At 26.4% G+C, this 20,994-nt stretch overlaps 4 protein-coding genes across 6 annotated transcripts; 2 read left to right on the forward strand and 2 right to left on the reverse strand.

Annotated features, from left to right (window-relative positions):
- Window position 1: 1 nt before the first annotated feature.
- Window positions 2–7,404, forward strand: LOC127280335 (uncharacterized). Its single transcript, XM_051303627.1, has 12 exons — window positions 2–283; window positions 365–491; window positions 595–701; window positions 781–954; window positions 1,132–1,289; window positions 1,386–1,528; window positions 4,693–4,874; window positions 4,950–5,076; window positions 5,141–5,247; window positions 5,329–5,502; window positions 5,579–5,733; window positions 5,816–7,404. Exons 1-12 carry the CDS (start codon window positions 191–193, stop codon window positions 6,048–6,050), a joined length of 1,782 nt encoding a protein of 593 aa, XP_051159584.1. The 5' UTR covers window positions 2–190; the 3' UTR covers window positions 6,051–7,404.
- On the reverse strand, window positions 6,220–14,839 carry LOC127291238 (protein LSM14 homolog B). Of its 3 annotated transcripts, none has more exons than XM_051320241.1 (7): window positions 14,617–14,839; window positions 13,400–13,554; window positions 13,080–13,191; window positions 9,873–10,062; window positions 9,519–9,797; window positions 9,081–9,263; window positions 6,220–8,853 (listed from the first exon to the last, which is right to left on the reverse strand). In XM_051320241.1, exons 1-7 carry the CDS (start codon window positions 14,735–14,737, stop codon window positions 8,523–8,525), a joined length of 1,371 nt encoding a protein of 456 aa, XP_051176198.1. In that variant the 5' UTR covers window positions 14,738–14,839; the 3' UTR covers window positions 6,220–8,522. The 3 variants fall into 3 exon arrangements, with proteins under 3 accessions (XP_051176198.1, XP_051176193.1, XP_051176194.1); XM_051320236.1 differs by having other exon boundaries at window positions 12,897–13,191; XM_051320237.1 differs by having other exon boundaries at window positions 13,002–13,191; window positions 14,617–14,838.
- Window positions 14,840–15,203: 364 nt separating this feature from the next.
- Window positions 15,204–17,835, forward strand: LOC127291247 (cytochrome c1, heme protein, mitochondrial). The gene is made up of 8 exons (XM_051320253.1): window positions 15,204–15,366; window positions 15,975–16,022; window positions 16,385–16,533; window positions 16,620–16,752; window positions 16,822–16,986; window positions 17,058–17,171; window positions 17,237–17,371; window positions 17,449–17,835. The coding sequence occupies exons 1-8, from the start codon at window positions 15,295–15,297 to the stop codon at window positions 17,560–17,562; spliced, it is 930 nt and encodes a 309-aa protein (XP_051176210.1). The 5' UTR covers window positions 15,204–15,294; the 3' UTR covers window positions 17,563–17,835.
- Window positions 17,836–18,039: 204 nt separating this feature from the next.
- Window positions 18,040–20,839, reverse strand: LOC127291253 (ubiquitin-conjugating enzyme E2 variant 2). Its single transcript, XM_051320265.1, has 4 exons — window positions 20,590–20,839; window positions 20,013–20,155; window positions 19,544–19,669; window positions 18,040–19,448 (listed from the first exon to the last, which is right to left on the reverse strand). Exons 1-4 carry the CDS (start codon window positions 20,615–20,617, stop codon window positions 19,308–19,310), a joined length of 438 nt encoding a protein of 145 aa, XP_051176222.1. The 5' UTR covers window positions 20,618–20,839; the 3' UTR covers window positions 18,040–19,307.
- Window positions 20,840–20,994: the final 155 nt, after the last annotated feature.

The raw sequence follows: 20,994 nt of genomic DNA on the forward strand, positions 1-20,994 counted from the left end.
TCAGTTTTGCGAGAGTCTTTCTTGATTTCAGTTATTAAATTGCAAAGATATATTTCTAAATTATTTTTTAATTTTATTTTTGTAATGAGGTCAAGTTTTCGTTAATTATTTAATAATGCACTGTGTTTATGTTACAATATTATGATAAATTTTTTTGCAAAAAAAAAAGTGTTAGAATTAAAATTAAAAAATGCAAATAAAAGATAAGAAAACTATTGTTATTGGAGCAGCTAGTAGTTTAGGTTTGGCTTTTAGTAGAGAACTTTTACGAAATGGTGCAGCGGTATTTGGATTTTTTTTTAAAAAAATATTTTCACATTTGTGCTTTCTCTAAATACAAATTCTACATTTATTTTATTTACAGATTGTAATTCTTGTGGATGTTGAGGAATCAATAGGAAAATCAATTGTGGATAAGCTCAATTTAGAATTTGGAAAAAATCGAACTATATTTTTGCAATGTGACGTGACAAAAAATTCAGAATTCGATGGTATACGATATTTTTATTTATACTTTTAAATATATTATTTTAATTTTTAATTATTTAAATTATTTTAATTTCTTTAATTTAAATCGCATGTTTTTTTTTTTAGCAACTTTTAAAAAAGCAATTTCAATTCTTGGTGGATTGGATATTTTAATAAATAATGCCGAAGTTACAAGTGAAGAGAATTTTGTCAAGGCTGTTGATATTAATGTTGTAAGTATTTAAAAAATAATTTAAACAATTAAAAAAATAAAAGGCAATTTCGAGAATTTATATTTCGATTTAAAAATAGACTGCAGTCATTAGAGGAAGTTTATTAGCGACTCAACAAATGGGCAGAGATACTGGTGGAAAAGGTGGTGTAATTATTAATGTCTCATCAGTTGCTGGTCTTCAAGCATTGCCTAATTATCCAATTTATTCAGCTACGAAACATGCAATTGTTGGATTTAGTCGTTCATTCGGAGTAAGTTATTTATTTTTTTTACGAAGCAATTTTTTTATTCAATAATTTAAAAATAAAAACTATTTAAAAAAAATCGTTATTTTCAAAAACAAATTGACTTTAGAATTTATCTCTATTTTTTGTTTTGGTACAAACAATTATTTTCACGAATTTTTGAAAATACTTCTTTTTTTTTAGCAACCTTACCATTATCAGCGAACAGGTGTTCGTATAATAGTCCTTTGTCCTGAAATAACAAATACTTTTGAGTCAACGACTTCCAAAGATTCAATAGATTTGGAAAATCTCGAGTGTCCTGATTTTTTCGACTCGGAAAAAGATATTCATTCTCAAAAGTAATTATCTTTTAAATAAAACAAAATCATATAAAATAGTAATTTTTTTTAAAAAATTTAAATGATGGAAATTTAAATAAAATTACATTTTTTCAGAGTGAAAAATATAGCTCACGGATTGGTTTATGTCATAAGATGTGCCCAAAATGGCAGCATTTGGGTTAGTGAAGAAGGAAAACCTGTATATGAAATTCAAATTCCTGATGCATTACCAATGAAGTCAAAAGTTGATAATATTTAAAAAAAAAAAAAAAATTATATAAATATTATTTTTGTTACTATAATTTTATTTTATACTTTGTTTTTTAATTTTCTTATTTTATTATCAAAAAAAAACTATTAATTTTTAATAAAGTTAACAATTACATTAATAGACTTATTTTTATTAACGATCTTTATATGAATTTAATATTAATTTTTAAACATTTTTTTTTTATAATCTATCCCAAGTCCAAATTAAAATCCAGTCTTAAAATTATTTATCACTCTGTAAATAAAAAAAAAAAATTAATTTTTTTTCAATTATACAAAATTTATGAATTTTAAATATAAAAGAATTATAATATACCTGCGATATTAATCAGAACGACAAATTCCATTAAAATATAATCTCTCAATATCTTCTATACATGATCCACAACATTTTGGAAATATTTTATTTAAATTGTCAGTATAACAAAAAATACCCTCCGGCAAACAAGTGTCTAATGACATTGCTAATAATAATTTTAAACAAAAAATAATTAAAAAAAGAAATAACACTTTAATCATGTTTCTGATGATAATAATGATTTCTGACTGATACTTTTGAAAGTTTCAGATGATGTATTTATATATGTGCCCTTTTTATAAATAACCTTGGAGAATATACACAGATTTTATAATTATATATTATTGAGAAGAGATTCACATCTTCAACCTGCATATTATCAGTCGACTCACCTCAATTTATTATTGTGTTTAACTCTTAAGAATATATTTTCCATAGAAAAAAAAAATATATACATTTTTTTTTTTATAACACAACAAATTATAATTTTCTTTGATAATTTTTTTAAATCGAATTTCAAAATAAAAAAATATTGGACAATTTGTAGACAGAAACTGAATTAAAATAGATATTATTGAATTAAATTAATTAAAAAACATTAATTATTTGAAATTGTACGATTTGATCTTAGTTTATAACTTTTTCATGAGTCCATAAGTTGATGGCAGTTCATTCCTCTACTTAATGTTTATATTTTTTATTTTTTTTTTTAATAATTATTATTTTAATCAACGTAATTATACACCGTTATCATATAAAATTAACAATGTCTGTCGTATTCGTCTTGAGATGAAAATTTATAACATCCGTGTCGTGTGTCAGACAGCGATATGCACACGACTCTTGTACATTTATGTTTTATTGGTCTTTTCAAATATGTGGCAAAAATACAAAAGATTTTCCCCTTGCCATGAAACAATAAAACGCAAAGAAAGGGTGAAATAATTCACGATTAATAAATACGTTATAAGTCAATGGTCATTTAACAATTTCCACGATTGGTTTAAACTGGTTCCTTATTGAACTTTACTCGACTGATATAGTCCACATATATTACTGTCATATTTTATTTAATTAGATTTTTTTTTTACTTTTTTCTTTCGATTATATTATATATATATATACATATATATTCTATATAGAAGTATCGTGCGAAAGCAAACAAAAAATTGCAATTTTCTTTGCAATATATCTTTAAATTTAATTTCCAAATTAAATAAAATGAAAAGAAAATCGACAAGTCATTTTATCCTCATAATTTCTTAGAATCAGGTCAAATTGAAGATAACCCCAACGACATCAAGTTTATAACATACGAAATATTTTAAGAGTTTTGGGAATAATTTTATATTTATAAAAAATATCTTATTTGGTTTTTACATTTACTAAATGCGAATTTATTTTGGAAAATCCTGTTTTTATGGAAATTTATATGAATAACAAAATATCTATTTTTACCTGATAAATTACGTAAATAATTGAATAAAAAAAAAATTTTAAGAATAAAATAATTGTTAAGTATTTATATTAAATTATTATGAAAGTAATTAAGAGTCTCCTGATTATATCACAGCAATAATTATTATATTTCTTACTAACGTTAATTAATTAACGAAAAAGTTTCGTCAATAACATAATTTTCTATTTAATAGAAAAACTGTCTTAATATTTATTTCTTTTCTATTAATTTTGAAGTTGTGGGTTAAAAAAAAAAAAAAATTAATTACATATTATAAACATCAATGAGCGTATTCAACTCATCGAATAAATGTAAACAAAAGATGAGAGAAAGATTACAAATCATATACACAACTGAAATTGACCTTCATCTTACAATATACTATGTCTTTTTGAAAAATTATACCAGATCAGACAAAAGATTAAAAAAAAATTTACAAACATGCGCAATAATAGTGACAAGAATAGAAAAAATTAAAATTTTTTTACATCACACTATTTGCAATAATTCTTCGAAAATTGCAATACAATAATCAGAACTATATTTCTACATTTCTATTTATAATATTCTAATATAATTATTTAAAAAAATTTATTTTATATTTTACTATATTTTTTTTATTGGGAAAGAATATAAATTTCAATTATCATAATTAAATTTAATGTTTTTAAAAAATAATAATTTCCGCAATTTCAGTTTTTTTTTTTTAAGTACTCAATATTTTATTGTTTTATTCTATCAATTTCCGACTGTCTGGGAAAGATAAGATTTAAAAAATTGTGCAATATTATGAAAAGGTAAATGAAAATAGTAAATTAAAAAATCGTTTTTTTTCAAAAATAAAAAGTGTAAATTGTGAAAAATATATAAAAAAAAATGACTGCATCATTGATTAAATAAAAAAAACAATCGTCTTTAGATTCTTCTAGAAGATAGAATATAAAACAAGAAAGTAATTTCTACTGTATTCATTAATTTATTGATGATAAATATTAATCACGCAAATGCGCCACGCGTTTAGAATCATAAAAAAAAATTATTAGATTACAACTTTTACCACGAGTGCATAAAATTATAAACGTAAAACATAATCAGGAAGCGAGCGGTTAATCACAATCAAACTCAGCCAAGTATAAATACGATTCTGCGTTTAGTATGAAAGTTCATTTCATCTCAACGCGTGATATTGAATTATTTCACAAATCACATTTTATATTCAACTTTTTTTTTAATTATTAATATTTACTTCATCTAGTTATTAAAAAAAAAAAAAAAAATATGGGTAAGTTAATAATAATAAAAAAAAAAAAAAATGGCGTTAAATTTAATTTCTCTAGTTAATTAATTTCTTTATCAATTTTTATGTTAGAAAATATTAATTTTCTTTTATATAGGTGCACCCGATTTTAAAATGACTGATTCAGGAACAAGAAGTCGACGATCATCTGGTTCAGAGAAAATTAAAGAATTAGAAGAAATTAACAGTATTGTTGCTGGAAAGAATATTTTAATTACCGGTGGAGTTGGTGGACTTGGACAAGCGTTTGTTAATCATTTTTTGCAACACGGTGTAAACGTTAGTAAAATATAAAATTCACGTGACTATATTAAATTTAAAAAAAAATTTTTTTAATAATTTTTTTTTTTGCAGAAAATTACAATTTTGGATATCGACAAAATATCAGGAATGAGAATAGCATCTGCAATGGATAAATCGCATGGAAAGAAAAAATTGATTTTTATTCATACAGATGTATCTAAACATGAATCAAATGCAGGTATAAAAATATTAATTTAATATCAATAATTTCATTAGACGATAATTATTATTTTTTTTTTTAGATGCATTTAAAGAAGCAATATCAGCTATGGGAAATATAGATATTGTGATAAATAATGCAGGCATTTTAGATGAAAGAAGATGGGAGAAGGAAATAGCTGTTAATCTCGTAAGTAGAATTATTTATTTTTAATTATAATACAGGTAAATTTAGAAAATTTTCAATTTTGAAATATTAATTTTTTTTTAGAGTGGTATGATGTCAATTGCTACTCTAGCCGTGGAATACATGTCTAAAGAAAAAGGAGGACGAGGTGGAATACTAGTAAATATTGGCCAAAATATAGACTTCCGATGGACAGCACAACTTCCAGTTTATACGGCAACAAAATATGCAATTCTTGGATTATCACAATCATTAGCAGTGAGTATTTTTAATTGAAACTATAAACTACTCAATTTTTAATAGAGAGTAATGAAAGATAAAAAAAAAATTCCAGGTCAAATGTGATTTTAACAAAACTGGTATTCGAATATTAACTCTATCACCAGGATTAACAGAAACGGCATTAACGATAGATAGTCCAAATAAATTATTATCCAGAGTTATGAAAGCAGATTTTGTTAAAAATCTTGAACAACTTCCAATTCAAACGTAAGAATATTAAAAATAAAATAAAATAAAAATTTAGTCTATTTATAATAATTATAAAATGCAAATTAAATTCTTTTTTCAGACCATTTATCGTTGCTCAAGGTTTAATGACAATTCTCAGGTTTGGAGAAAGTGGAAGTATATGGGTAATAGAAAATGGAAGTTCACCACACGAAGTTTTTGTACCGTATTATCGTGATTTGCGACGTATATATAAAAATAATTTCACAGTTGTTGACACTGTTAAAGTAACAAAAGGACGACCAATAAGAGAAGTTTGTGACAATACAAGAACTGGCCTAATGAGTTGCGCTTGATTAGAAATTATATTTTTTTTTAAATAAATATTTTGTAATCTAATTATATTTTTTGTACAATAATAGTTTAATTAAATTTTTGAATTTATTCAACAAACTGAATTTTTAATATATAGAAATTTTTTAACTTTACGATTATCAAGGAAAAAGAGAAAAAAAAAATTCCAAGTTTCTTGATATTTTCATATATTATTCGATTGGGAATCACAATATTCGCTGTACAAAATCAAAAAACATACACTGTCAGAAATCGCGCTCATTGCATTCATTTAATTTTTCTTTTTTCTCTCGTTTTTATTTATTTATTTATTTATTTTTAATTTAATATGTGAGTGCATGTGTAATCAAACATAAAATATGCGCTTTTTCTTTCACCATTCCTTGCGTTCTTCATTTTTTAATGATTGTTTTTTATTTTTATTATTTATCTTTTTTTTTTTTTTTATTACGCACGTAGCCTAGGAAGGATTTCGCTCCTATAATAATTATTATTATGTATTATTTCAACTAAATATCTAAATATGTATTGTATGTATATTGGTGCGACTCTCTTTCTTTCTCTCTCTTTTTCTCTTTCTGCAAGAGCCAATACAAAAATAACAGTCGTGAATGATTGGCGAATTACGCCTTTTTATTTTTTTCTTTTATTTTTTATTTCTGCTCATTACGCGGAATAATCATGCATTAATTCACTTTTAAATCCTTTTTTTTTTTTTTTTCTTTTTTTTTTAAAGTCGAGTACCATGAGAAAAAGGAAGCTTTTCGGATGTTTTGCATAAAAAAGAGGGAAAATTATTAATATTATTATCATTAAAGTCAAAAATTACACGAGTCACATTTAATGCGTCCGGCATTATTCGATATATAAATTATTATTATTTTTTTCATCTCTATAAAACAAGTTCCTTCTTATTTTTTTTCGTTTTGTATTTTTTTTTTTTTTTTTGTTCTTCTCTTCCCTCTTTTGAGATTCAGAGCTGAATCCTCTTCTCATGGTAACCGATCTGTGTGTGAAAAAAAGCGGCGTATAAATTAGGAACGACTCGATATGCGTCCCGTTCAAAAATCAAAATTCTTCTAGTAAATGTATAAAAGTAAAATATATAATTAATTTCCATCTAACGCATAACGTAATTATTTTTTAAATTCTAAACTTTACATATGTCAATAAATGTTTGGAATTTAAAAAATCCTAAACGTATTGTCCTAGTCTACTGGCGACAGGATGCACATTCCCATATATTTTTTTTACCGCTACCAATTTTTTCTTTTTTTTTCTAATTAAGTCAAAAGGTCATTATGACCTGTAAAAAAAAAAAAAAAAAAAAAAAAGAAATTGGCGTGACTCCACCAATCAATACGAATCTTTTTTGGGGGCGGATTCGTAATTCGCTCGAAATCAAGTGCTTCTAGTTCGTTTTTTCTTTGTTTGTTTTTATTTTTTAAAGAGTTTAGAGGCAGTATCAGGCACAATCTATTCACTCTATAACGAACTCTGTATGAAATTTTTTTTTTTTAATGATACGTTTATCAAATTTTTACCAGACTGCTGGAACTACATTTTAGGCAATAAACTAAACGTTCCTCTTGATATTTTTGAGGCACGTTTTTTTTATTTTTATTAATCTATACATATATATATATATTTTTTTTTTCATAAGCACTCGAAGTATTTTCTCGTTCGTGAAATTGATAACACGAATGAGAAAATTGGCTACTTACAGTAACAAATTTTAATCTACTTCTATTATTATTATTTATTTTTTTTTTCGTTTTATTTACGCGCAGGACTCATGTGTACCAATTTATTAGAAATACCACTTGACCCGAGCGTGGTATAAAAAAACATTTATAAATTCCCCTTCTTTTTTTTTTTTTTTAAATTATGAACTCTCTTGTCGGTTCAATTTTTATTTATTTTCGAATTCGAAAATTGTGCGATCCACGACAATTGCAAAGAAAAGATTATTGAATTTCCTACAATAAACTTGGCATAGAAAATCACAGTTTGTATTCAATTTAATGAAAATTAATAATTTGCTTCGTTTTTTGTAATCATTGCTATTTTTTTTTCTGTCCGTATTAATTAATAATTTTTTGCAGTGTCGTTGACCGCAACTGAAAATGCGCGCCGCGCACTAAAATTTGAGTCCTGTGCGCCAGTAGAGTCCCGTGTTATCGCGATTCAATCGCATTGCTTTTTCTTTCTTTCTTTCTAAATAATCTAGAATTAGCGGGGGAGCGCTTTTCATTTTCATTTTTTTTTAACACAATAAATCTAGATTAATCAATCCGTTATACTACATATTTCGCCGTCGACAGCCAATTTCGATACAAATATCAGTTCTCGACAAAGCGCGTATCGTAAAAATCTTACTGGCTAAAGAGAATACTTATTTTTTTTTTTGTTAGCATCACTCACGTTGTATTCATTGGGACGCTAGGTATTTTTTTTTCTTTTCCTTTCATTCTTTACGCAGTACCAGTGACGAGTCGATTATTTTGTTGTGGTTGAGTTGCACTGGATTGTTCGTTGGTTGCACGATTCTGATTGGCCGAATTACTGTTATGTATTTGATTTCCAGGTTTGCGATTTGATCCACGATTACCTCGGAATGCACCACGATATCCTGAACCTGGTCCACCACCACCCGGTGCACCACCACCGCGATACATACTATTTCCCATTCCACGATTATTGTAATAACCACGTCCACGGAAATGTCCACGACGCATCGATGAAACGCCAAATGTTTCCGAATTCAATTTACGCTCCGTTCGCCAATCCGTACGTTGTGAACGTCTTAAGATATAAATAATATATTTTTTTTTTAAATTATATTTTATGTCCGTAAAATTAAATTTACAGGGCTGTCATAAAAAAATTTTATTTTTCCCTTTATTCCAAAAAAATATTTTGAATAGAAAATTTCAAAAATTGTTAGTTGCATTTTAAGAAATTTGATATTTTTCCAATACCCCTGACAAACCCTGATTTAATAAATAAAATTTAAGAAAAATTAAACTTACCCTTTACTTCTCTCAACAGCCTCGCAACTGATATTATCAAAAAATGATTTCGACTTATCGTAATGTACAATATCAGATTCCTCCTCAGGTTCTCCTTCACCTGCTCCTGTTTCATTTCCACTGTCATCTTTCTTTTCATTATCCGTAGCTGCACCATCGATTTTAGTCTTTGCTAATTGTGATCTAAAAATCAAATCATATTAATATAATTCGTAATAATAAAAACAAAAAAAAAATGGTTAAAAAAAAAAGTAATTGTTGATACAATGCGTAAATCAAAGGAGAAGAGACCTCACAATAATTTTAAAATTTGTATCAATTTTATTTTGCATGGTTTCCACATTCGTGATTTTCAAAAGAAATACTTGAAATCAACCCGGCACATTCCATGCATTTTTTTTGTTTGTTTTTTTTTTGAGAACAAAAAGAGAAACTTACCTAAGTTCTTCGAATTCGGTATTGGCTTTATCAAAATCGTAATCATTATCAAACTTCAAAGTGCTCTTGGGCTTTGCTCCAGTATTTCCAGGTTGATTACTCCGAAAATTACCGCGACCTCTTCCTCTACCGCGCATAGTTCCTCTATTCATCCAACCACCTCGATTTCCTCTGGATCCTTGCATATGTCCTGCGTGTCCATGTCCCATTCCATCTTGTTTATCTCGTTTTCCCTCGCTATACTGCGACATTCCACTTCCAACTCTACCGCTTCCATGGCTGAGAAAATAATTAATTTTTCCTTCAAATAATTTAATTTCTTTATTTTCAATCATTACAAAAAAACAAAAATACCTTTCACGATCACGGTGCGTTTGTTGCATCCGTTGAACATTGGTCTTATCTCCGATTTTACCAACATTTCCAGAATGTTGTTGCTGATGACCAACCTGTGTATCTTTATCTGCCGTTGGACTTTTCCTCACCATTAAAGAAGCTGTTGGAGTTGTTGATCGAGATCCTCCGCTTATTAAATCTAAAACGCCTAAATATAAAAAAAAATTCCAAAAAATCCTATTAAAATCTTGTTTTCCAACAAAAAAAAATATTTTTATTAATTTTTTTTAATATTACACGAAAATTTTAATCTTTAAGTTTTAATATCGATTTAAAAAAAAGAAAAAAAAAACAATCCGCAGTCTACAATCAATGGCTATAATGGACTACACGCTAAATTTTAACTGTTCTTGCTATTTCATATCACTTGTTTAACTGCATTTTGCTCATGGCAACTTTAAGGGAAGCAGATGTAAAGCAAATATTTAGCAAAAAAAAAAAAATTGTGAATATAGATAAAATTTACATCGTCGTGTGACATGTGTATACATATTAAATAAGAAGGATACAAACGACAAAGAAATTGTTTATAAAGAAAATTGAAAATAATAGAAAATTAACCTAAGAAGCAAAATATATTCAAATTAAACAAAAATTTACAATTAGATAAGTAGAAAATAATTTTCTAGATACATATATATATATATAGAAATGAGATAAATGAAACAGTTAATTTTCAAATTTTAATTTTGAAATAGAGAAAATAGTAAATATAAAAAATATAAATAGATAAAGCCACCGGAAAGTAAAACAAAATTTGATTGAATTGGTAATAACTACAAAATCAATTTTAAAATTATTTTACATTACTACAAATTAGTACTTAATTTTTTTTTGAGTTTGAGTCATGAACCAACTTAAAAGACCTTGTAATTTTACTTTCCAGTAACTCATATTGTAAAAATATTACAATAAAATAATATACGTATATAAACTAATAACAATATAATTATATAAAATATAATAATTACATTTCAAACCCAAATAGAAAATAAAATACTAAAACTAATTGTTAATAAAAGCAAGCAAATATTATTTTTAAGCAATAAAAAAAAATAAAAGCAGTAGTCAAAATTTACACAGCAATGCGTAGCATTTGTTTTTTTATCAAAAAATATTTTTAAAAAAAATTTCATATCACAATAATAAAATCAAAAATAATAAAAAAAAAAAAATTTGTATAATTCTTCAATTAAAATGTAATTAAATGAAACAAATTATAATTACATGTCACAGTGAAAAAAAAATCAATAAACTTACTGTTATCAAATTCAGGGTGTCTAACAAGAATTGAGAAAAAATTCCCTGACTTTTCCCTGACATTTTTTGATTTTTCCCTGATTTTTTAATAACCTTAATTTTGCTTTCTTTGAACAAAAATATTATTACTAACATAAACAACAACAATAAATTAATTTCTAATGGCAGTAACAATGGTAATGGTAATAAATACCATTCAAGTTTTTTTAGATTAAAAAATTTTTAAATTTACAAAAAATTTTAATTTTTGTAGAAATTTACAGAAATTTCCCTGACTTTAAATGAAATTTTCTGAAATTCCCTGACGTTACACTGACTTTCCCTGATTGTTAGACACCCTGGAATTATAAAATTGTTAAACATTTGAAAAACTAAAAAAAAAACTGATGTACTTTCCAGTAATTTTGTTAAATGGAAAAAAATGGAAAACATAAAGTAAATTTTACTGATTTCTTAGTAAATCCTAAGCTGCTCGGAATTTCTTTGCATTTCTGTTAACTTTTTCTTCGTAAATAGTAAAAACTACTATTTCAGTAGTAATTTTTTTCTATTTTCGGTGCAAAAATTACAAGAAATTCCGAACAATTTAGATTTTATTTTGTGAATAGTAAAAGTTACTTTTTACTTTTTCCCTTTTATTTTCAACTGTCTATATATTTTTTTATATATATATATAATAAAATATATAAAGTAGAGTTTTCTCAAGAAAAAAATAAACCCAAAAAACTTCAAAGCACGCAAAAAAAAATAGATATCGCCGCACTATAACGCTTTCGTAATTGCATATTTAATGTTTCATTAAAAATTGTTAATAAACATACAAATAATTGTAAATGAAATAGAAATTTGGTTTTAAAGAATATACCATTTTTTTATGGGACGCATGATTATGTTCTAAAAATCATTAGTTATAATTTACATTTTATCGAATTTTATTTGTCCTAATTAGTTAGTTGAGCCAAATTTTTTTTGTTCGAAATAGTATTTTGCATAATTTTCATGAAAGCGATTTTCTATATTACAGAATTTTTATATAACCGAAAATTCACTTCACAGAATTTTTATTTCTTCCAATTTTTATTTGTCAGAATTTTTATTTCCTCGAATTTTCATTTAACATAATAGACATTTTAAAGAATTTTTATTGGGTGGAATTTCATTGAATAGAATTTTCATTCAGATGAATTTTCATTTGTTCGAATTATTAATTTTGATATAATTTCCATATAATCGATTTTTCATACTACAAAATTTTTACTTAACCGAAAAATCATTTAATAGAATTTCTAATTGATACAATTTTCATTTGTCCGATGTTTCAAATGACCGAACAAACAATCGTCAGAAAGAATTCAGCGCGATTTTTAAAATCAACCAATCACAATTTTATGGATAATTTTAAAAATCGCGCCGAAATCAATTAGAAATTCAATTAAATGATTTTTCGGTTAAATAAAAATTAGGCTCATAACTAATTATGACAAATGAAATTCGATAAAATGTAAATTATGACTAATGATTTTTACAACATAATTATGCGTCCCCTTTTTTTTATAGGTAAAAATACGAATATTACGAAAGTATTTTAGCGGACAATAGTAATAATAATAATAATAAAAAAAAAATAATTGCAAAAATAGAAAGTACTTGTCAAGCGTTACCAAGGAACAAGCAGCAGGCATGCCATTGGCCAATAATAATTCATAGCAAAAACAGTTTTACCATCTTCCACAGAACGGTCTTTTGATATTGGGTCAACATTGGCCACCGGTTGTGAGTTTGGTATAGAGATGGCGTTGGGATCGGCAGGGCCCAAGCCCAACTCACTTGGCTGTTTGTTCATTGGTGCGCGTAGATCTCTGGTTGGCATACCCATTACAGGCCCCATAGATCCCATGGGCATACCGTATGGTGTTCCATATTGTCCTGTCATTGGACCCATTTGACCCATCATTGGATGTCCATAGCCTGGCTGCGGTTGATATGATTGTTGGCCCATTGTCGATGGAACTGTCATCTAAAACCATTTTTTTTTTTTTTTCATTATTGCAATAAAATACAAAAATTACATTATTCCCTGTATTATAATTAATTAATCAAAAATATTTTTACATAAAATTAAATCTCATTAAATATTATTTACATTTTGTTTCAAAGATTTATTTATTTAACAATGAAATTTGAGACAAATTTATTAAATTTTAAAGAAATTTAATATCACATACCTGAACGATTGCTGGATCATTAGGTATAGAGCTGACATTGCTAACTACTCGTATATCCTTTATGTCCGTTCCACGGAAAAGAATGTATTCATAAATTTGATTTTGAGGTGCAACTGGAATCTGAGTATCTCGATCTTCAGTACCAAATGACCTTACTGCAATAAAAAGTACAAATTTTTTTTCTAAATTGTAAAAAAAAAATCCGATAACACAATAATATATTATTAAAAAAAAAAAAAATATCAAAATTTGACAGTTCATATCACAAACAAAACTAATTAAAGAAATTTTTATTTACAAAACTTTGAAAGGGGAAAAATACTGTGAATTAGAATGATAAAATGAAATTATAATTCGTTAGGAAAATTTTATTGTAAAAAATTTTTCAAATTACTCATTAATAGTGATTTCATGTAATAAAACTTAAAAACACTTTAGAAAATCTCGATTATATGTATGTATATGAAAATACGTGTGTATTTATATTTCGACCTAAAGTGAAAACAAAAGGGAAAAGTATCAAAGAGGACATATAAATGTAAACATCTGAGCATTGAACAATAACAACTAGGAAAATAATTGGAAAAATTCATTAAATAACACGTGTTGTAGCAATTTTTTTTTTTTATCATTGCCTTTAATAAATTACAAATTAAAACTACGCGTTATCATGCATTATTTTAGTTTTTAACGAAATTAATTCAACGTCAAAGAAATAATTATATTTTTATGAATAAAAAAAAAGTAGCAATTATCAAAAGAAAATTATATTTTAAATATAATTAATTGCTTTAATTATAATAGAATAATCCTTTTTTTACACTTAAATTAAAAATACAAGTAACGCTTTTTTTTACAAGTTATGTGAAAATAATGTAGACTAAATTTAAAATCAAGTGTTTTAATTAAATTAATTGAATTCTAGAATATTCCTGAGGCAGTAAATTCGTTACTAAAGGCAATGATCAAATGACCTCAGTTGTTTTGTACTAAAACTCAACATGCAAAGTTAGTATAGAAATGAAAGTAAAAAAAAAAAAAAAACAATTGTTATTTAACCGGAAGTATTTTAAAATGAATTAATGAAAAGTTTAAGGGAAAAGATGAAGAAGTTATTAAAGTTGAGAACAATAAATGCAGAGTTAAGGTTTTAAAGAGCCGGGATATGGAGCGGCGGGGAAGCAATTTTTTGGAGTCCATCTTGATTGCAAACTTACCGTTGGCCAAAGCGATGGTACATTCTTGCGGATCAACAGTAAAAAGTCGGCCCTCATAACGAATATCCGCTTTTGATATTAGGCTTATTTTGGAGCCTAACTCCGGCATTCCAGAATCCATCTTAAAACTTTATTCTTCGCACAGCGATTGATCTGATTTTAAAGGATACACGACACCATCTGACGAGAACTACAGCTGATAACGATGGACGAACGCACTGACACTGTTGACAACATTGATAAATTGACGCATGCGCATTAATTTTCACCGCCATTTTGAAGTGAAATTTAAAAATTCAAAAATAAAATTTTAAATAAAACTTTTTTCTTTATATTATTTTATATTTTAAAGTAAATTTTATCTTTAGTTTCATGTACTTTTTTATTTTTCTTTAATACATTTTTATAAAATAACAAATTTTCATTAATAAAAAGAAAGCCGGAAATATGTTTATAGTGGTACCACTGAAAACTACTCTAGTCAGAATAAATCTAGAAATTAATGCTAATAGAACAAATACGTGTAAATCATAAAAAGGAAATATAAAATAAAATCGAAAATTAAATATTTCTTGTAAAAATAATAATGATTTGAATTGATTTCTTTTATAATTTTCTTTAATTATTATCTAGATTGACTAGTGAGTGTTATACTACAATAGTGCACCTTTAGCCAACATGGCGGCCTCGTTGGGACGTATTTGCCGATCGGGTTTTTTAAAAGCAAATAACGGAACTTTATACAACCAGGTAAGTAATTAAAGATTTATTACTTACTTAATGATAAATCTTTTTCATTTTTAATAAAAATATCATGTCTCATTAAATTTTTCTTCATGTCAATGTGATAAACTGGGTGTTCCGATTCTTCTGCTTACTACTCCGACTAGTGACTTGTCGGCTGCTATGACATTTTTTATATATAATTATTTTATTCATCCCTTTTTCAAATTCCACGTGGTGCTAATTGTATTTATAAATTGTGCAACATTAATAGAGACATATATGATAAGTTTTGAAAATACATTCACACATGTTATGTAATAAGTATGATAGGTAAGGGGTAAAAATTGTGATGCTGCCATCAGCAACATTTCTATGGCCATTAGGGAGATCTTTATTTTTAAATTTTGAATAACAAAAATCACATTTCTGTTTATTATTTTAAAATTTAATTCCTACATATGTGGCTCGTGAATATTTTTTTCTTAATTATTTTTTTAAAGTTAAAAATAACCATAAGGCGCCAAATTTGAATGGAAGTTGATTATTTATTTTTTTTTCTTAAATTCATAAATCTTATGTTGCATAATGAGATTTTGTTTATTATTATTATTTACTAATTTTTCTATTTCTAGACTTGCAATTTTACTACAACCAAAGAATGGTCCAGGGGCAGAAAAATTGTAAGTAAAATTATTATTTACTTTTTAAAAAGTAAAGTGATTTAAAATTATTATTAAATATTTTAATTATTAAAAAAGGATTATATCTTTTTAAAAAGGTATTTTTTTTATGAATATAAAACAATGGCATATTTATTGTTTTTTTTTCACAATTAGAGAAGTCCTTTCACATTCTTCCTTAAGTACAAACCCGTAATCCTGTAGTTTATCCTCGAGTGAATTTAGTAAGTTTCAATTTTGGAATATTTCTTAATTGTTTCTAATTACTTTTATATTTATTTCCTTATGTCTATATGATTCAATTAACGAGAAAAGAAATATGCGATAAGAAAACAATTTTTTTTTTTTTTTTTTAATTACAGTTGGTGACATGCATTGGAGTTGCAGCAGGTACTGTTGGAGCCTTCGTGTACGCTTTAGAAAACAGCGTCCACGCTGAAGATTTAGTGGCTCATGCACCAAAATTCCCATGGAGTTTTAATGGTGGTTTTAATTCTCTAGATCATGCCAGGTAAGATAATTAAAAAAAAAATATGTAATTTTCTTCTGTCGATTAAAAACTTATTTACGGAAATAAATTAATATTTTTTTTTTCAGCATGCGTCGAGGTTGGGAAGTGTATAAAAATGTATGCGCTGCATGCCATAGTTTGAAATATGTCGCCTATAGACATTTAGTTAACAACACTCATACCGAAGCAGAGGCTAAAGCTTTAGCAGAAGAAGTCATGGTAAATTTTCAATTTTTAATACTTTTTTTAAAAAAAATATTTTTGTATGTAAATAAATATATTTTATAGATTAAAGATGGACCTAATGATGTTGGCGAAATGTTCATGCGTCCTGGAAAATTATTCGATTATATACCAAGTCCTTATCCAAATGAAGAAGCTGCCAGAGCAGCAAATAATGGCGCTTATCCGCCAGATCTTTCTTTCATGCAAAATGCAAGACACAATGGAGAGGTAATTTTTATTTAATCAAAAAGAACAAAAATTTGTAATTATCTATTTTTAAAAAATATTTTTATTTTTAGAATTACATCTTTTCTCTATTAACTGGATATTGTGATCCACCGGCTGGCATTACTTTAAGAGAGGGTCAAAATTTTAATCCATATTTCCCGGGCGGTGCTATTGGAATGGGTCAAGTAAGTTAAAATATTTAAAAAAAAAAAGAAAAATTACCTTTATTATATTAATTTATTTTCTCTAGGTGATTTACGATGAAGTATTAGAGTTTGAAGACGGAACTCCAGCGACTGCTTCACAAATTGCCAAGGACGTTGTCACTTTTCTCACGTGGACGTCAAATTTCGAACATGACGAAAGGCAAAGATTGGCAATAAAGGTAAATAAAAAAAATAATTATCTAATTAAAAATTTTTGCATATTATTAATATTTGAAAAAATAAATTATTTTTTAAGGTCTTGGCAGTTGGTGGAATGTTGGGAATTCTTGCTTTCTATATCAAGAGGCACAAGTGGACTACTATTAAAAATACAAAATTAGCGTTCATTCCTGCAAAGCAAAAAAAATAAAATAAATTGTCATCGAATAATTAAATTTTCAACTGTTAGCCCAAAAAAAAAAGTTGCTTGGAACGAAAAATGTCCGGGTGCAAACAGTAGTTTTATATAATAATAAAGGATTACAAAAAATTTTTTTTTAATCGGGCTGATCTTTGTCATCTGATCATCTAAAACTGCCCATTTATATCCGAGCGATATCATTTATGTACATAAAAAAAAAAAACAGTTAACAATGACACTCATTGTCCTGTCAAATTAAATCGTTAATTCACCGTAATTAAATATCAATGTTACTTTTTTTTACCAAAAAAAAAAAATCTCCCTTTATAACAAATCCACTTTTTTTTGTCTGTAGTCTTCATTTTTCTTTATTTAAATTTTCACTTATATTAAAAGATAATTTTACTTCTTTAACAAAAAATAATGTTAATTAGGGAAGATTGTAAAAAATCTAAAATAAGAATAGTTTCCCAAAAAAAAAAGCTCTGTCTTTTAAATAATTTATTCGATTATAATTTTCTTTTTTTTTTCTTTTAGCTAAAGTGTAACATAAAATTGGAACTTCGCCCTTGCACTGCTTTTCATTGGAATAATTGTTAACTTACATAAATTCATTTTTTTTTGGGTCGCGTTACTAACACGAGCGTTTACAGGTAACAATCGCTTTACGACGTTTACAAAGCTACTTGTGTAGGTTTGTTATCTTGCTAAATATATATAAATCTAGTGCCATCGATACGTCAATTATGAAGCATAAAAAATAACTTAATTCGACTATTTAAAAAATGGAACATAAAAAAAGTGATAAAACAAGATATAGAAAAATGGAATGGAAAAAAAAGCTATGAAATGCTTCGCTATTGATGTGTCGTTGGTTGGGTATGATTATAATATATGAAACCACAAGATAAAAAAAAATGATTACATTTTTTCGATAAAGCTAATCTTTTATTAAAAAAGAAAAGGAGGGGAAAAATTCATTCTAAAAAAATTTAATTTTTCTTTTTGATAGAGAAAAAGCCTTTTTTTTTGGATTTCAATCGATTCTTTTTCTCTACGACCCCAAGGACAATGACTCAGAATTTAAAGAATAAAAGATCAATTTGAATATTGTACGAAATATAATTTTGAAATATACCAAGAACGAGTCAAGATATAGAATTTTTTTTTTTTACAGAATGCTCCTACAATTAATTGGAATACAACACAGATGACAAAAGTTCCAGTTTGAAAAAAAAATTGCTTCTTTCTTTTTTTTCATAATTATTGTTCGTATTATTTTTTCAAGTTTTTCAAAAATTGAAAATATGATTTTTATAACTAGATATATCAATTTCTTGTTAAGTCGAACCAGTATTTTCATCTCCTTTGTAAAGTATCATCAGATCATAGAAATTTGCATTCATTTTTTTTTTTATGTTAACGTGCAGAAAATTCAATAAAAAAAAAGTAATAATTAAAAAAACCCCTTTAAAGCGAAAGTAACGAATTAGTAGAACCAGGCCGTGTTGGAAAACTATTTTTTTCAATTAATCAGAAAATTTCCCTGAATTAAAGGAAAAAGTACAGATTCGACCTTCCAAGCAGTGTATGTGTGTGTGTCCCACCTTTTTTTTTATTTTTTTTTTTTTTATTACTCGCAAAGGTGAGTATTTCCTTAACGTACATCATCTCCGGGCACCAGTGCAATATTATTTGGTACCTTAATAAGTTTGTTGTTCCTCAAACTAGGAAGAAAGAGGTTCATGGTTAGGCTAAAAGGTGCTGCCCTCGGGCGGCTGAGAAAGTTTCATGTTTTCCTTGAGGGTCATAAGACGACGGAGTTCCTGGAGAACAGTCTTGATCGTATATTCCCGTTGCCATTTTGCCAAAACAGGAACACTACGATTATCCACCTTGAAAAAAAAATGAAAATTAAAAAAAAGATAATTATTTAATTAATTTACTTCATTCTTTTAAAATTTATTTAAAGAATTTAATAAACTCTTACCGCTCCAGTAGTACTATTGATGCAATTCATATTAATTCTGCTCAAAAATCTTACACTAGGTGCATCATCTGGATAATTTACTCCACAATCGATTTTCAAACTGTACATTCTATTTTCATAAGGAGTCTGCAAAAAACAAATAATAATTATTATTTATGAAATTATGAAATATTATTCAAATTTGAATATCCAATAAAAACAATGTGTCTCTAAAATAAAAAAATTGAATTTTTAATAATGAAATACAAAAAAAATATTACAATATTGAATAATAAACGAAATGAGCTCAACTTCATTTACAAATATGTAAATTATATTTATAAAAAGTATGAAATTTCATCACAAATAACTTTTTTTACATTAATTAAAAAAAAAAAAAAATTGTGTTTAACAAATTATTCTTTTTCAAACCAATATATTTTTTTCTAAGAGGAGAAAATCATAAATAAAAAAAAAAAAAATATCGTACTCTGGGTGGTCCTATAATCATCCCAGTCCAATGCGTGAGGGTCATGTCATCGTCATTTTCTAAGCCCCAACTTATCGTGCCGTCACCCACACCTTTTTGACCCTGTTCAAGTTCTTCTAATAAACGAAAGTTTCTAGGAACAACTGTAAAATAATATCAAGAAAAAAAAATTTCATTATATATACAAGTTTTCAAAATTATATGGCTTCCAAAGTAATATCTCATACACACATACGCTAAGCAAAAATTAACCTTTCAAAAAATATACATGCAATTTTAAAATATAAAATTTTCCATTAAAAATCAATTCACCTCTTCATTTAAATAAAATCAAAAGGCTTATCAACAGTAAAATCATATTTATTGTAAAATAATAAAGCGTGTCAAATGAAAAAAGAAATGTGACGTGCGGCCAAGTAGATTGAAAAGAAATTAATCAATTTTTTTCCCCTTTATTTATATTAGTAATTTTATTTCATTGAAAAAAAAAAATGAAAAAAATTTTGTAAAAAAGATAAGTACACTGTGAAAATAATTTAAATAATATTAAATTATGAAATATTGAGACAACACTCACCTACACCGGCTGAGGGTACCGCCATCATTGGTGACACAATATTTTTTGCTTCTTTACACAAAATTCTAGCACTAATTACACAGATATTATTTTAATTTGAAATAATAATTAAATCCAATAGAGTGTTTGACATTACCCGATGTTTGAGGCTTATAAAATAACGCTGAATTATAAAGAAAATCTAATTTGCAGAAATTCTGCCAATCTCTAGTGCGGTTGTCTGTTGCCACGGACTGGCATGAACTATAAAACAATATATCACGGTCGTATATACAGGTCCGGAATCTCTTCAATGCCTACAATGGTATGGTGGGGTCTCGCGGTGAAGCCCGTCGATAGGTGGCTACGTGTCGAAAAGTCTACTCTATCTTCGTTTTTCTTTATTGGTGGAAAAAAGATAGAGAT

The sequence above is a fragment of the Leptopilina boulardi genome, unplaced genomic scaffold, assembly GCF_019393585.1.
Source record: "Leptopilina boulardi isolate dan_hultmark-lab unplaced genomic scaffold, ZJU_Lbou_2.1 LbouV2_1, whole genome shotgun sequence".
NCBI lineage: Eukaryota > Metazoa > Arthropoda > Insecta > Hymenoptera > Figitidae > Leptopilina > Leptopilina boulardi.

Bases quoted from the DNA above. Each gene is read 5' to 3' on its own strand.
- LOC127291247 (XM_051320253.1), top strand. From the start codon at position 15,295: ATGGCGGCCTCGTTGGGACGTATTTGCCGATCGGGTTTTTTAAAAGCA. The intron at 16,534-16,619 runs GTAAGATAATTA...TTTTTTTTTCAG, and splicing joins AATTCTCTAGATCATGCCAG to CATGCGTCGAGGTTGGGAAG. The intron at 17,172-17,236 runs GTAAGTTAAAAT...TATTTTCTCTAG, and splicing joins GTGCTATTGGAATGGGTCAA to GTGATTTACGATGAAGTATT.
- LOC127291238 (XM_051320236.1), bottom strand. From the start codon at position 14,737: ATGGATTCTGGAATGCCGGAGTTAGGCTCCAAAATAAGCCTAATATCA. The intron at 13,555-14,616 runs GTAAGTTTGCAA...TTTTTATTGCAG, and splicing joins TACCATCGCTTTGGCCAACG to TAAGGTCATTTGGTACTGAA. The intron at 13,192-13,399 runs GTATGTGATATT...AAATGGTTTTAG, and splicing joins ATGATCCAGCAATCGTTCAG to ATGACAGTTCCATCGACAAT.
- LOC127280335 (XM_051303627.1), top strand. From the start codon at position 191: ATGCAAATAAAAGATAAGAAAACTATTGTTATTGGAGCAGCTAGTAGT. The intron at 284-364 runs GTATTTGGATTT...TTTTATTTACAG, and splicing joins TTTTACGAAATGGTGCAGCG to ATTGTAATTCTTGTGGATGT. The intron at 5,248-5,328 runs GTAAGTAGAATT...ATTTTTTTTTAG, and splicing joins AGGAAATAGCTGTTAATCTC to AGTGGTATGATGTCAATTGC.
- LOC127291253 (XM_051320265.1), bottom strand. From the start codon at position 20,617: ATGATGGCGGTACCCTCAGCCGGTGTAG. The intron at 20,156-20,589 runs GTGAGTGTTGTC...ATTATTTTACAG, and splicing joins GGTACCCTCAGCCGGTGTAG to TTGTTCCTAGAAACTTTCGT. The intron at 19,449-19,543 runs GTAAGAGTTTAT...TTTTTTTTCAAG, and splicing joins TCAATAGTACTACTGGAGCG to GTGGATAATCGTAGTGTTCC.